Source organism: Littorina saxatilis, linkage group LG1 (genome assembly GCF_037325665.1).
Source record: "Littorina saxatilis isolate snail1 linkage group LG1, US_GU_Lsax_2.0, whole genome shotgun sequence".
In the NCBI taxonomy this organism is placed as follows: Eukaryota; Metazoa; Mollusca; class Gastropoda; order Littorinimorpha; family Littorinidae; genus Littorina; species Littorina saxatilis.
Genome location: NC_090245.1, coordinates 47,672,769 through 47,689,813, shown reverse-complemented (window position 1 = coordinate 47,689,813; position 17,045 = coordinate 47,672,769). Strand labels below are relative to the sequence as shown.

Sequence of the window (17,045 nt, the reverse complement as noted above, 5' to 3'; positions counted from 1 at the left end):
GGCCGACTTTTCAGGTAAACCGTAAAAATGAGAAAAATCCACACAATAGGTGCTTCCGTTATGAGAACAACAGAGTGGACATACTTTTGCTCCCGGGCATGTGCAGAGAGATCAAAGGCAGGTGCAATGTAATACTAATAGCTGGTTGGCCTTGTAACCTCAGTCAATGACCCATACTTATCAGCTGAGACCAACTGCCTGCCCTACTTTACAGACACTGACCTTCTTACCCTGAGTCAATGACCAAGTTTTATCTATGAGACCACCCCTTTGATGTCTGAGAGGAAACTCTGCCAAGGGTGTTAGAAGCAGAAACATGCATATAATATATCACAAGAGAGGGAGTGTTAAAACTGTTATGTTTCTTTGTAAAGCGATGTGGGTACATGTGTACTCTTCTTTAGACATACACAAGGTGATACCGGTCAATAGGGCACAGGGGTTCAAGTTGAGGAAAAAAAGTTGTTCTTATAGACCTGAAAGTATGGTAATGAATAATAGGCCGTGGCTGGAGAACTGACGGGTCAGTGATGTTAAATCTTGGATGATCGATAACAAACTTAAGCTGAATGATGATAAGACTGAAGTCTTACTGTGCAAAAAGAAGAACACTACATTTCCCTCTCCCCAACCCGTTTCTGTTCAAGTAGGCGACACCGACATTCTTTTCTCCCCATCAGCTAGAAACCTTGGATTCACCCTTTCATCTGACATGACCCTTAACAAACATATATCTTTAGTCTGTAGAGCAGCTTATTTTGAGCTTCGTAAGATCAGCACCATTCGCCACACACTCTCCTCTCAAACAACTAACACTCTTGTCTGTGCCTTTGTTCTTTCTAAACTCGACTACTGCAACTCTCTTCTCTCTGGCTGTCCTCTGTATCTCCTGCATAAACTACAAAAAGTCCAAAACTCGGCAGCACGCCTCATTCTGAAAGCACGAAAACGAGATCACGCAACACCACTTCTTCACACACTGCACTGGTTACCTATTCAAGCCCGCATTGACTACAAACTGTCCACCCTCTGCTTTAACTTCTTTTCTGGCTCGTCTCCTGCTTACTTCTCTGAACTCCTCACCGTCTATTCTCCAGCAAGACAACTCCGTGCCTCTTCTGACTGTCGCATCCTCACCATTCCACACACCAAAACCAAAACATACGGACAACGCACTTTTACTTTCTGCGCACCCACACACTGGAATTCTCTCCCCTTTCACATCCGCCACTCTCAGTCACCCCAAGCATTCAAACGAGCACTTAAAACGCACCTCTTCAAGAAATACAACCCCTGATTTTGTTTTCTCAGTCCATCAGTAGGCTACATGTAGTGTATTTGTTGTTTTAGTGATAATGTGATAATGTGTATACACATTTAGGGCTGTTTTTCAGTATTAATAACATGTTCTGTTTGATTAAGGGTATTCAGCTGGTATTTCCTTGTTTTTACTACCTATTTTATTCATGTTTTTATTACTTAATTAGTGGAAGAATCTGTTGTAATGTATGTTTGATGGTGTATGCTTTTAATCAAGCGTTGCTGACTATGAATGTACATGTAGATGTAAATGCTTGTATAACTGTATTTGAATTTTAAATGTGTCAAGCGCAAAGAGCATAATTGTAAAGTTATGATGTTGCGCTATATAAATGCTCATTTATTATTATTTTTATTATGGAGCCCTTAGGCACCAGAACTAACTCGCCGGTCATGGAGCCCGGCATTTTCGACAAGCTCCCAGAATAAAGGTTCCTTTTTTCTTCGATAAACATTCATAATCATATTCAATAATTCTGCAAGATTTTTCTAAGTTAAAACTTTAATACGTACAGAAGTGTTGACTTTCTCTTTTTTTTTAACAGCAAGGTTTATGGAGATCAATCTAAGAAGAAGAAAGACTTCTATCTCGGCAACAGCACGTCAAATCATTATGAGTGACTGACCCAAACGAGAGATGTGGTTTGTTGGATCAGGTGTCAGCTCGATCTGTCGAAGCAGTTATGTTTTGTCATAACCGAAAACTAGCATTTCTCTGTAACAATCCTAATGATTTATTAACTCCAATTTGACAAATGCTGCTTCTACTTCTAGCCTCATGATTTGTTGTGATACCACACTGCTTGGTTTGCGGACACGCTTAGTGGCGACAGACTTTGTTGTGGCGATCTTCAATTTTTTTGTTTCATAAACCACTGAAACGGTTTGGAATGAAGAAGAGAAGGAAATAACAGAAAGAAGGATTTAGTTGAAGGAAAAGGTTGACAGATTATAAAATAAAAAAATAAATATGCTGACAGTGACAGTACGACTTGAACTCCCAACCTACCGGACTACAGTCCAGAAACCCTGCCCATTGAGCTATGTAGACCTATCTGTCATGGAGGGGAAAAAAGGGTTGTCTATTTCCAGCGCTACTGGTGACTGCCAGTTCCAGAGCCTGGGGGTTCTGTAGACTGTAACCCACTAACCATGCAGTCACTTATGGTACGCCAGAACAAAAAGATTGGTGGTATGAATATTCTTGGCGAAAATATTTTATTGTCACAATTCGCCGATGATACCAGTCTGTTTCTTGATGGTACAGAGCAATCTTTTTGCGAAAGTATAAAAGTGTTACAACATTTTGCATCACTGTCAGGTCTGAGAATGAACTATGATAAAACAATTGTAGTTTGGTTAGGACCTCTAAAGTTTTGCAAAAGAAGATTTTTGCCTGATATGAATTTTACCTGGAACCCGGATAATTTTAGAGCACTTGGCGTTATTTTTTCGGTGAATGTATCCGAGGTTGTTTTTCTTAACTATAGAAATAAGTTAAAGGAAATTCAAAAACTTCTGAATTCATGGACCAGAAGGAACCTGACACCCTTTGGTAAAATAACAGTCCTAAAAACCTTGGCTATTTCCAAATTGACACATTTGTTTACTAATTTACCTGATCCAGACGAACAGTTTATGATGGAGTTAAATAATATTTTTTTCAAATTTCTTTGGGATGGAAAAAGAGATAAAATTAAAAGAACTACGGTTACCCAACCCTATGAAGATGGAGGATTAAAGATGATTGACGTGAAAAGTTTTCTGTCATCTCTAAAAATTGTTTGGTTAAAAAGAGTTGATGGTCTTACTGGATTAATATCAAGACTATTGTTTAAAGCATGTCCATCTGTTACAACAATTAATATGAGAGGAGAGGAATTTGCAAATGTTTTGATGCAGAGAATGGAAAACCCATTTTGGACCAATGTTTTTAAACATTATAAGAAACTACATGGAAAATGTGACCATATAACCTTTAATGATTTTGTATCAGAATGTTTACATTATAATGTTAATATTCGGAGAGATAAAAAGACAGTGTACATTCAAAATTGGATCGACAATGGAATAGCTCAGATTGGTCATATTTTGGGACAAAATGGATACTTATCCTATAATGCGTTTAAAATCAAATATCCAAATGTGCGAGGCGATTTTGTATTGTATCAAGGTGTAATCCAGGCTGTTAAGAAATATCAGAGAAAAATCGGCTTAGAATTTGATAAACATTTTATTATGACAGAGCCCATTGTGTGGAAATGTATTTGTAAAGGTAAGACACAACTTATTTACAAAAAACTGATTGAACATACTACGGTCCCAAAATGTATCGAAAAATGGTCTGAATCTTTAGACTGTTTGTTAGATAAGAAGGCTATTTTTCAACATGTTTTTAAAACAACAAATGACACTTGTCTGAGATGGTTCCAGTACCGATTATTGTACAGAATTTTGCCCACAGAAAGGTTTCTATTTTTGCGAAAAATTGTGGATACGTCATTGTGTACATTTTGTGGTAGAAATGAAGAAACCCTTTTACATATGTTTTGGGAGTGTGATAAAGTGCAGACTTTTTGGATAGAATTTGTAAATTGGCTAAAGGCGAACTGCACCCATTGCGACAATTTAAAACTGTCTAAAGAACTGGTTCTTCTTGGAGTGGCGAACAATGTAGTCACCGATAAAGCTTTTGATGTGTTATTAATCTGTGCCAAACACCATGTATATATTTCCAAAATGAACAAAAAGACCCCTCATTTTCAGACATTTAGTAGAAACTTTAAGCAAAGATTTATTTGTGAAAAGTATAACGCAGTTGTGAATAATACAGTAGATAAATTCTACAAGGATTGGCGCCTGTATATATGCACGTTTTGATGTAACCCTTAGGTTTTTTCGTTCTTAAAACCTTTTGATAATGCGACCACCAAACCACTGAACATCCCCCCCTCCCCATTCCATCTTCCCACCCCATGTATGTTGTAATTGTCCAAGTGTGCTTTTCTGTTATATGATTCTGTCCTTTCGGTTAGGTGATGTCCTGTAATGTACAGCATATTCATGTAAAAAAAAAAAAAACTGTACCAAAAAAAAAAAAAAAAAAAACAAAAAAAAAAAAAAACCATGCAGTCACTTCTTCTTCTTCTTCTGCGTTCATGGGCTGAAACTCCCACGTACACTCGTGTTTTGCACGAGTGGAATTGTACGTGCATGACCGTTTTTACCCCGCCATTTAGGCAGCCATACGCCGCTTTCGGAGGAAGCATGCTGGGTATTTTCGTGTTTCTATAACCCACCGAACTCTGACATGGATTACAGGATCTTTTTCGTGCGCCCTTGGTCTTGTGCTTGCGTGTACACACGGGGGTGTTCAGACACCGAGGAGAGTCTGCACACAAAGTTGACTCTGAGAAATAAATCTCTCGCCGAACGTGGGGACGAACTCACGCTGACAGCGGCCAACTGGATACAAATCCAGCGCGCTACCGACTGAGCTACATCCCCGCCCACCATGCAGTCACGAAAAATGACTTCATTAGAAAAATTGTGATGGTATGCTTACCAAAATACAACTATAAGCCTCTGAACAAGAGCGTTGGGAAACAGACATGAAAAAGTAAGAAGGTGCCTCAATTGATCTGTGCTACTACTAGAAGTAGAACCAGTACTACGCACATGCTTCAGGCCTCTAACATATTTACTGAGTAAATTACTCAACACGTCATTTTAATTAGGCCGTGGTTGGAGGTCCGGCGTGCCGGTTCCCGAGCATGGGGGCTCAAGCACCGACGAGTCGGTGCTCGAGCCCCCAGGCTCATGGACCGGCACTCACATGGGTGCTCACCCAGTAAATTATTATTTTATGTTTGTGTATGAGTTTCTAATCGCTGTTCAATTCAAAGAACTGTGGAGAAAGATTGATAATGATCAATGTTGGATTCAGAAAGACGTGTATTTCGGCAACAGTGCGGTCACTGATGAACGACTGACCGTAGCAAGAGATGCGGTTCGTTCGCAGGTGTCAGCGAGATTCTGTTGATGCACAGTAGATTTATCTTTTGCAATAAATAAAACATGTTTGTTGTTTTTTGTTTGTTTGTATGTTAAGTATTTATTTACTGCATTTCATTTTAACTAATGCTGCTTCAGTCTAGCCTCAGGACCAGTGACACACGTTGCTTGGTTCGCGGACGAATTCAGTGATCCGGGCAATGGCCAATGCTGAATCACTGAGTGACTCGTAGTCGTAAGCTGCTTTGTTGTTGCGATCTCAGTTCGATCGCCGAAATGCTTTGGAATAAAGAATAAAGCAAAGGAAAGTCAAGAGGGGGGGAAATAAGTGAAACAGATTATTTTTTTATTGAAAAAATAAAGGTGGACCGACAATGGCAAGGCTCAAACCGGCGACCTCATGATCTCTAGCGCATTTCACTACAGACTGAGCTAAGAAGGCAAGTTGTTTGATGGGTGAAAAATAGGAAAGTCTACTTTGTGAGATACTGTTGAATGCCGGTTCCCGAGCCGGGGGGCTCCGGATCCGGCTCGATGGATCCCGAGCCACTCCGTTTTAATTTTGAAGCTGCACGATTGTTCAAGCGTTTGAAAGTTATTTTTAAACAGTATTCTGTCCATTTCTTTGCACAATCAGAATATTATGTTTGGACTGACTTTATATAATATTAATTTCATCAGAAAGGTATGTTGTAAACGTCGTTGGTGAGAAGTAACACTGACAGTACTTAAAAGTTAACACTAACAACAAATTTGAACATTTCAATGTAATGACATTATCTTGCTTGTTCAAACAGAAATGTATATCTTACAAGGCTGGCTGAACGTAATTTGGTAATTGGACATAGCGCTCGGGACGTTGACCTGATTAGGTCTGGGAAAACAACGAAAGAGGTAAGCCGACAAAAATTGGTTTCCTCCTCCAGCCTTGCCGTGAACTTTCTTTCTCAAACTATGCCTTACCACATCCCAACAAATGATGTCATTGTTGGACGGATCTTCCACTAGTGTCCATAGCTTCATAAGAAACGCCGGAACATTGCTGTTATTTCCAGAATTTTCCTGAACCGAATAGAAGTCGGGCTCGACATCTCGACTTGATCTCTTGGCAGCCATGTTTTCTTTGAACTCTTGGGAAATTCCAACCTTCTGCGCAGCTACGACTTCCGCAAAGCAGTCTCGACCAGCCCAGAATAGAATATACCACGTCGGCTCTCGCTTAGCTGGGATTCGGTACCGAGACTATAACCTACTTTTGCTTTGGTTCAAGGACAGCAGACGCGTGTAGGTAGTTTTGGAACATAACAACGAAAGGGTCCTTTCGGTCAGCGCAGGAAAGCAAAGAAGACACAAATCTAGAACGAAAAGACGCATAAACAACAATGACTTATATTTTGACGGATGCACGAAAAACTGACTCGCCGTCACCTTCATGTGTTCTTATGTTCTGCCACTCCGACCTTGTGGTGACCGTTGCAGGTTTTCCAAATATAGCAACACGTACGTTCACAGTACAACTCTGAATCGTCCTCTTCTTCTTCCCCATAATGTACTGATTGTCTAGTGCATGCATGAAACCATAGGGAGATGGTTTTAGCAATTTGAGGTTAACCGTATATAGTCATCTCCGACCCTTGCACGGCCTATATATAAGCACATCAACCAAAAGTCATGAATAGGGTCAACTAAGAAACAACTCAGCAGTGGTTGCTTTTCTTCTCCCACAAAGTTGTTTTGGGGAAGACGTTGACCTGGACGACGAGTCAATATTAGCCTAACGTTGTGACTTATCAGACCATCTTCGAATTCGTCATTGAAGTTGGGCTAGACTATAAATATAATGATGATTTTGCTGTTGTTGCCGCTGGTGACTATGCAGTGTTGACCTACAAAACCCTCACCTCGATCTGCACCTATACATGAACTTTGACTGTGACCTAGTTTTAGTGTGAGTACAAAGCCGCTAGTTTCACGGGGATTCATCAGCCGGTTCGGACCGTGCCGCGGTGTATCTGTCAAGCCGTGACACTGGGGGTACCATAGCCTGTGGTTTAACTCTATTTGTTTGTCTGTTTGCCTTCAGTCTATCCGCACAAATCCGAAACAGATACAGGGGCGTATCACATCATTTTTAAGGGGGGTCCAAATGTCTTTTACGGACAATTCGACGATGCTAAGCGTTTAGTTGAGGGCACACGAGGCGTTCGAACCTTCCAGGTTTTTTTTTCGGGGGCTTGCTCCCCCGGAAAATGTTGATAAAAACAAGGAAAATTGAGCCATCTGGTGCCGTCTGAGCCAAGACCCTTCCCCTAATTATACACCTTCCAAAAAGTAAATTTAAGAAAACAAATTTGGATCAAAACAAGGACAATAGACCGATCTAGTGCAACCTGAACCAACAAATCACTCAACTACTTTCCAAAACTGGGGCCGTCACTTAGAACTGAAGACAAATTCATATTTGAAAAAAACTGATCAAGGAAAATGGAGCAATCTGGTGCAATCTGAGCCATCAGTTTTTCTTTATTTTCAACGGCAAATTTGTTTATGTCTTCTTCTTTTTTCTCTCCTTTTAAGGCGGGGTGGGGGGGGGGGGGGTGGGGTTATTCCGGAAACCCCGGATCCGCCCCTGACTGAGATAGACTGCCAACTGTGACGTTCCAAATCAATACAAGTCGCGTAAACAAGCGATATCACAACATCTAGTCAATGATCGGTCGGCCTAAAACTGACTAATAAATCAACCGACACTGTCATAAAGTAAGGCTTGGCTGGCCGAACCCCGACCAAAGACTGAGACTAGTACGTCACAGTAGCGCTCGGCGATCTTGGCAGCGCCGCCCACGCAAACGGCGTAGTACCTAATTTTGCACAAATCATCCATTTTTTAAAATCTTTTATTTCTGTTTCATTTTTATCTCTGAGCTTATTTCAGAGTAATTGTAACATATCCCATATCCATATATTTTTGGATCCAGGAATTGATAAGTAATAAATCTGTTTAGCAACTTTAATGAACACACTAATTAGTTAATTCTGTTTGAAGCTTCAAAGCTAGAAACGATCCCATAGTACAGACGGAGTCAAAATTGCTTGCAAAATGGTCTCGGGTTGAAAAACTCCAAGGTCATCACAGTGCCGCCTCAACTTTTACCGAAAGCCGGATATAACGTCATCAAATGCATTTATTGAAAACGTGAAGAAACAAATGTCTGGCGATATTGTCTGGAAGGATTTGTATGTAAAGTTTCATTACGACTATGATCTGTCTGGACAGTAGTTTTCTGGGAATTGCTCTACACACACACACACACATACACACACACACACACACACTTGACTAAATGTAAAAACAAGAAAGATTAAATTTTTGGAACGTTTAATTCGAGTCAGGGCAAAACAAAACATTCACAAGAACCTCGACCGATAACGGCCTTTAAAATGGACAAACTATACACACAACTACACTGAGACAAAAATGAACAAATGATGCTGTGGCTTATCTTAGAATGTCCCCAAGATGGTCGTAATTTCTTTCTTTCCGCGTCATTGTCTTGTCATTGCAACGACCATCTTGTGGACATTCAAATATGAAAAAAAAGAAGAAAGAAAAAAAGAAGAAAACTGAACTCACACACACACACACACACACTCACACACACACACACTCACGTGACACACACTAACACTGTGACACACACTGTGACACGAGTCGACATGGGAGTTATAGCACACGAATGCAGACGAAGAAAAAACTGATTAGGTCAAATCAATAAATGGTGCTTCATGTCCCACAGGTACTTTGCCTATTAGGGACTAGCTGAGAATATTATTCGATATCGACTGGTTAGGTATACCACAAGCCTATTATCTAAACCAAGTGTTTAATGCGCTTATCATGGTGTACTTTCGGTGATCATATTTTATACAAAACATGTGTCCGCCGGACTGGCCACCGCTAGATGCACGGGGGCGGTCGGAACACAGGCACGTGGCAGAGATGTAACTCAAGTTGATACATACATACAATGTACATGTATTGGCATTAGTGATCAGGCAAACAACAATCTATCAGGTAATTATGTCACTTCTGTGCCGGGAAACATAAAGTTAGCCCAAAAGCTTGGTTCTCAGAGCCCCTCCTCCCTCCTCCCCCAGACCCCCAACCGCCCGTCCCTGCCCCAGCCCGCTGTGTATCGAGCGCCTGTGGTGTTGGGGGGGAGCAAGGCCAAGGGGCCCATTTCATGTTGATTGTGGGCACATCGAGACAACAAGCTTGGAAACATGACGTCACGACCGAAGCCAAATGGCGGATCCCCTAAAACGAGTCATGGCCGAAGAAAAGTTTTGTGACTTTTACTACTTTGATTTTTGAATCAAAGTAAATCAAGCGCTAATGAAAATGTCAATCTAAAACTACTGGCACGTTTACGAGCGACCCAATGGCTTCTTTACAAGGCCAAATGGCCGGTAAGTGGTACATGTATAGTTTAGCTGTAGCTGTAACTTGCGTGTGGTGACATTGACAAGATCATGAAGATGAGCGCGCGGTTTGAAGTTCAGTGGTGTGTGTGTGTGTGTGTGTGTGTGTGTGTGTGTTTTTCACCCGCGTGTGTTTTTTGGAGAGAACGACGACGACCATTCTTTGTAGTGCTGTCACAGGTCCGATGATACGAAGTAGTTTTGATTCAGAGTGAGACTGTCATGCGGTATTGAGAAAAAAAATAACAAACTTGTTCAAAATATTACAACTTGTACAAAGACAATGTTTTACCCGAACTATTTTTGAGCGGACACTTATTTCTTATTTTCTCTCATAAAGAGTAGAGGCAGGACTGGGAACAGATTAGAGTTACCCAAACTTTGAAAGCAGAACAATTAATGGTGAACAAACTTTGAACCCTAAACAGTCAACACTGGCAACAGTGATGTTTAGCTTTGTTATCAGTGGAAAATGCAAGGATATGCTCGTGGACACACACTCACACACACACACACACACACACACACACACACACACACACACACACACACACACACACACACACACACACACACACACACAGTGACACACACACACGTGGGTGTACATTCACACACACATGGACAGACGCACAGACTAACTGACTGATCTTTGATACATAAGGACCCGATAGAGGTTTTAAGCAGAGGCACAGACAGACACGTATACCTATCTCTCTCACACACACACACACAAACACACCCACTCTCTCTTTCTCTTTTCTCATAATCAGCCATTTGAAAGAACAGCTTTTTAGTGCAGTTATTTTTCAGGACAATGGCAGAATTTTGATGATGACTTTAAATAAATGGAACAGCTGATTGTTTTACACAGGGTAAAATCAGGAAGTTACAATATGACAGAGATCCAGTTTAACTAAGAAACAGGTTTGATATATATTTTACACATTATCCTCTTTATTATCACGCAAAGATAGAACATTTCAAATATATATATGCCATTCTTTTGTTTGCTTTTAAAAACCATTCTCAGTCTGTAACTTAGTAGTGTAACTATTAGACAGACCAAACCAAAAAATTGAAGTCAGTTTGTTTGAATATTGCGGCAGCAGACATTGGATTTAGAGGCATAATATATCAATATCGTTTAAGTTTGTGTTTGCTTACAGCAGGCAGACTTAAAGCTATATCTATTGATTACTAATACGTTCACAACGGGAGGCAGGATTGATTAGGTTCTAATGCTAATCTTTTGCCCTGTGATTTAGAGACTGGGCTCTAAAGGCTGTAGCACACTGGCTGTCGTGACAGGTTTTACAGATGAGGTTGTGCCCACTCTGGTCAGGTCCCCCAACTTCACTCTGTGATAGTGTTGTGGTGCTGTGGTTAAGCACTTCACCTCCAGAATGTTCACTGTCAGTAGACAGTTATGATGTGGTTATGTGGAAACAGGTCTGTGTGGAGAAAAGAATTGTCATGAACTTGCCATGAAACGGTCTCACTCTCAGTGTCTACGGTGCTTGTGGATCATAGTGATGCCAACCACATCAAGAGATAAACAAGTCGCGTAAGGCGAAAATACAACATTTAGTCAAGCTCAGTCGAACTCACAGAATGAAACTGAACGCACTGCAATTTTTCCGCAAGACCGTATACTCGTAGCATCATCTGTCCACCGCTTGTTCTGAGCGTGTTTTTAATCCAAACATATCATATCTATATGTTTTTGGAATCAGGAACCGACAAGGAATAAGATGAAATTGTTTTTAAACCGATTTCGGAAATTTAATTTTAATCATAATTTTTATATTTTTAATTTTCAAAGCTTGTTTTTAATATAACATATTTATATGTTTTTGGAATCAGCAAATAATGACAAATAAGATGAAATTGTTTTTGGATCGTTTTATACAAAAATAATTTTAATTACAATTTTCAGATTTTTAATGACCAAAATTATCAATTAATTTTTAAGCCTCTAAGCTGAAATGCAATACCAAAGTCCGGCCTTCGTCGAACATTGCTTAGCCAAAATTTCAATTAATTTTATTAAAAAATGAAGGTGTGACAGTGCCGCCTCAACTTTTACAAAAAGCCGGATATGACGTCATCAAAGACATTTATCGAAAAAATGAAGAAAACATCTGGGGATATCATGCCCAGGAACTCTCATGTAAAATTTCATAAAGATTGGTCCAGTAGTTTACTCTGAATCGCTCTACACACACACACACACACACACACATACACACATACACCATGACCCTCGTTTCGATTCCCCGTCTATGTTAAAACATTTAGTCAAAACTTGACTAAATGTAAAAAACAGTGTGGTGTCAATTTATAAAATTTGATTCACTTACCTGAGATCAGATCACTTGTATTTGCTGAATAGTCATGGAATATGCTGAGTTGAGACATATGTGCTTGTGCCTTTCCTTGAAATTAAAAGATGAATTATTGTCAAGATAGTGTGAAAGATTCATCATGCTCATATGGTACACTTAATTTTTTAATGTCCACTCCCATCCTCTTCCCATTTTCCTATTTTTTTTTTATGTAGGGGTGTGTGTGTGAAATTTGTATTGTACAGAAGACTGGGGAGGACAGTAAAACTGAATGGAGAATTAGACAGTAATACATTTCTTAGTGAGATTACAACACAGACTTGAGCCTAGTCAGTGGAGTGACTGAAGTGAAGACGGAGAGAGAGAGTGGCGGGCTGAGAGTGAGGGAACAAGTCAGTGATTCCTGACCCCAGGCTGTTATCCAACACTTAAGCAGGGGGGCGAACAAGTCAGGTAAACACTCCGCCTCACTCTTACTCGCACTTCGCATACTAATCAAACACCTTAACCTGAACTCTTTTCTTAGATCCTCACAGACTGAGTACACTGAGGAAGTTATTGAGAGAATTTGGAACATTTTAATACTTTTAATTGCACTAGCTTTTCTGAGAGGATCATTCTTTCATTTTGCTGTTAAAATATCATTCTTCCTTCACTTGTCTTATTAAATGACCACAGAGAGGTGATGGTCGCGTTGTATGTCTCATCAATGGACTGTTAAAGGATCTTATACTTATAGTCACTTCGCTATGGGCTGTTTTACTGTTTTCTTTAATTTGTTGAACTGTGAATATTTTTAAACGTGTCACCATTTCTTTTGACTTGAGTATTAGTTAGGGTCATAGTCATAGACTAAAGGTACCGGCATGGTTGGCCTAGTGGTAAGGCGTCCACCCCGTAATCGGGAGGTCGTGGGTTCGAACCCCGGCCGGGTCATACCTAAGACTTTAAAATTGGCAATGGGAGGTCATGGGTTCGAACCCTGGCCGGGTCATACCTAAGACTTTAAAATTGGCAATCTAGTGGCTGCTCCGCCTGGCGTCTGGCATTATGGGGTTAGTGCTAGGACTGGTTGGTCCGGTGTCAGAATAATGTGACCGGGAGAGACATGAAGCCTGTGCTGCGACTTCTGTCTTGTGTGTGGCGCACGTTATGGTCGCGGGTTCGAACCCCGGCCGGGTCATACTTAAGACTTTAAAATTGGCAATCTAGTGGCTGCTCCGCCTGGCGTCTGGCATTATGGGGTTAGTGCTAGGACTGGTTGGTCCGGTGTCAGAATAATGTGACTGGGAGAGACATGAAGCCTGTGCTGCGACTTCTGTCTTGTGTGTGGCGCACGTTATATGTCAAAGCAGCACCACCCTGATATGGCCCTTCGTGGTCGGCTGGGCGTTAAGCAAACAAACAAACAAACAAACAAATAGACTAAAGGTGCATGAAGCTGGATGAACGTCAAAGTTGAATCTATTTTTATGAACACACTGGTAATTAGTAGAACATTTCTGTGACTTAAGGACGACGTCGACAATGAAAGCAAATTACATTATTCTTTTTCCTCAGTTTATCAGCGCATTTTGTAAACTTTTTGCCTCCACAAATAAGTCACCTTCTGAATACCTTTAATCTGGTGAATAAACCTTGATGGTCAGTGTGAGTTGTCTTTTCATCTGTACCAGCTGAAATAGTGTGTAACATATGTATACATTGTACAGGGCTCCCCATAGACGCTTCATCAAGAGGGTCCCGGAACCCCCTTACTTTAATGTACATATAGGGGTCCTTAAACGTTAGAGGATCTGGAGACCAGGGGGTTCATATTCTTGCTTTCGGAAGGGACATTCAAAACCGACACATGATCTGTGGAGCGTTGATTCATGTCAATGTAACATCCACTTTTGCAAGTTATCTGAAACCTTCGCACAAATATTATGGTCATCGGTTAGATTAACTCCGTAGATTTGAATCGGTACAGATCTGTCAGAACATTTTCTGAAAACAGTTCCGAAGATTTCAATAATTACAGATATGTTACAGTGCGTCCAGGGACCCACTCTTTTTCGGGCTAACTGCATCACTGGACCCCCTCAATGAATTTCAGATACCTCTTTTGGGCTTTTAGTGTGTAGAAGATGCATGCAGGGACGCACAGTTTATGCAGCACTGTTGTATTTTATTTTTGGCTGAAGTGTTTGTCATCACAGGGAACACAGAACTTGCTCATCTCACCCCCAGTAGGTGGACAGTTATAAAGTAGAACCCCCCTTTTAAGACCTCCCAATTTAGACTCCCCCCCCTTTTAGGACTTTTTTGGTCAGATTTTTTGTTCATTAAAGGTGGTCGTCTACATTTTTGCTTTTTTTCCAATAATCTTATGGTTAGATTTCGCTAAAAAGTTATGTCAGATGATGAATGAACCATGGGGAAAAAAAGTTATAAAAAAAAAAATATGTAAAAAAGATTTTATTTTTGGGTAGGGTGACTCACGCTTCCAATATTTTGTTTTCTGTTTGCTGAGAACATGTGCTTTGCCTAAAAATACTGACCAATCAAATTCAAGTCACTATGCTTATAGCCACGCCCAAACAAGTGCAGCAACAGCTTTTTTTAAACGCACGAAATGCACGGGATTTGAGAGGAGTTTTGCGCTTGGCATTTTCCAAATAAGGATATCCTGCTATGAGTACTACGCTGGAATACTACAATGAATTTTCAAACGGCTACACTGGCTTGTCTTTCCTGATCAAAAGGGGGTGTATTGTTGATATTTGTAGATAATAGACTCTGCATTTTAATGGTCAAATGGCGATTTCGGTATAAAAATGTAGACAAGGACCTAATTTATAAGCCTCTGTATATTGAACCCAATTTTAAGACTCCGGCCTTTATAAGACCTGACTTCTCCGATTTTGGGAGGTCTTAAAAAAGGGGGGGTTCCACTGTAGTAGGACAGTTGTGTTCTTCCTCTGTGACAGGGCCTGGCAATATATATATACTGTGGGTTGGTCTGACAGTGCCTGCCAGTGAGGGAAGGGTCTGCCCTGACTGGCCTTTGCCACAGTCACACACTTGAGAATTGAATGCGCTAAACCATTGTGATAACAGCAATGCACAACAAGTTTGGCAAACACTCTTCACTCTCTTGCCCGGATTGTGTTGGTTTGAATGAAGGGGGAAATAATGTCTGCTTTATGCATTGCCAAACAGGCAGGGCATGCCTGGCTGTATAGGTGTGATTTTTCTATGAGTAGAATGTGGGGGAAATAATGCCAGTTATATGTTGCATAAAGTAGGCAGGAGCATTCCTAGCTATAACTGCTGACTTTTGTGTGCTGGTCATTGCACTCTGGAGCCCAGGAGTAACAGTTTGTGAGGTATTTTGTAGGAGCCATTAATCACTGCAGTGAACTTGTTCCCAGACACTGTAGACAATAAGCTAGTTGAACTTGAATTCAATATTATATGTATACATGTATATATATATATATATATATATATATATGTTACAGTAAATTCTCAAAAACCAGGAAATTTACAAAATCCCTGAAAATTTCAGTAAATTTGTAAATTTCCTGTTTCACTCAGGGATTTTACAAATTTCTTACAAATTCTAGGAAATTTGTAAATTTCCTGAAATTCGCATGCCACTTTTTAACAAATTTACTGACAAAGAAAAAACCGTTTTCAGTAAATTTGTCAAATTCTTCAAATTAATTTTTGTTTCTGTTTTTCTCATTTTGCATTCTCATTTTAATTGATTCACAAAGAGGAAATTTTAATTTAAATTTTTTTTTTATTTGACTTTTGAGCACGACTTTAACCGAAGACCATTTTTGGTTTCGACGCACTACCAAATTCACAAAACAGGAAAATCAGACTTAGTCAATTTGTCAAATATTTCATTTTTCACGAATATTTTTCAATTTTAATTTTGTATTCTTCTTTTTTTTAAAGAAATTACTTAGGAAGATTAATGTTGGTAAATATGTCACATTCTTCACATACCCCCCGCGGGTTAGGGGGAAGAATTTACCCGATGCTCCCCAGCATGTCGTAAGAGGCGACTAACGGATTCTGTTTCTCCTTTTACCCTTGTTAAGTGTTTCTTGTATAGAATATAGTCAATGTTTGTAAAGATTTTAGTCAAGCAGTACATGTATGTAAGAAATGTTAAGTCCTTTGTACTGGAAACTTGCATTCTCCCAGTAAGGTCATATATTGTACTACGTTGCAAGCCCCTGGAGCAATTTTTTGATTAGTGCTTTTGTGAACAAGAAACAATTAACAAGTGTCTCTATCCCTTCTCCCCCCCTTTCCCCGTCGCGATATAACCTTCGTGGTTGAAAACGACGTTAAACACCAAATAAAGAAAGAATTCTTCACATGTTATAGGAATTTGTTCAATTACCTCTACAGTTTCAGAGGAAATGTGTATATTATGCTTGCAGATTGTTAATGAAGTTGCTAAACTGAACAAACTAATCTATATAAATGTGTTAAATTCATCTCATTTCTAGGGAAGTTCTTAATTTTCCACTTTATCATTTGAAAATTTACTGAACAGGAAAATTGATGTTCAATTAATTTGTTAAATTTTTCAGTTTCTTATTTTAACTTTGTGAGTTAGATGATTTAAATTTGTTCATGTTGATTTGCAGATGATTTTACTAAAATTAATATGAAAAAAAGTGTATGATTCGTTTAAAAACTGAGAGCCTGAGAGACAAAGAGAAACAGGAAGACATACACAGAGAAAGAGAGACAGAGACTGTGAAAGCGAAGGGAAAAACCAAAGAAAGACGGAGACTGGGCAGTACAGGGAGAGAGACGGAGACAAAAAATAAAGAGACAGCTCAGAAAGGGAGTAAGAGACAGAGATAGAAG

The 17,045-nt window shown here is 39.8% G+C and overlaps 2 protein-coding genes across 6 annotated transcripts in view; one reads left to right on the top strand and one right to left on the bottom strand.

Annotated features, from left to right (window-relative positions):
* The window catches only part of LOC138971809 (heat shock factor protein 4-like), a 38,646-nt gene extending 32,165 nt beyond the window's left edge, over positions 1 to 6,481 (bottom strand). For all 3 annotated transcript variants that reach the window (XM_070344633.1, XM_070344645.1, XM_070344640.1), the window contains exon 1: positions 6,298 to 6,481. In XM_070344633.1, coding sequence (XP_070200734.1) covers positions 6,298 to 6,450 — 153 coding nt within the window. In that variant the 5' untranslated portion in view covers positions 6,451 to 6,481. The remainder of the gene's footprint in view (positions 1 to 6,297) is intronic.
* Positions 6,482 to 9,588: 3,107 nt separating this feature from the next.
* The window catches only part of LOC138971772 (serine-rich adhesin for platelets-like), a 38,228-nt gene continuing 30,771 nt past the window's right edge, over positions 9,589 to 17,045 (top strand). For 2 of the 3 annotated variants that reach the window (XM_070344581.1, XM_070344573.1), the window contains exon 1: positions 9,589 to 9,804. In XM_070344581.1, coding sequence (XP_070200682.1) covers positions 9,777 to 9,804 — 28 coding nt within the window. In that variant the 5' untranslated portion in view covers positions 9,589 to 9,776. Of the gene's footprint in view, positions 9,805 to 12,233; positions 12,618 to 17,045 lie in introns of those variants that run through there. The other variant, XM_070344589.1, reaches the window with a different exon arrangement.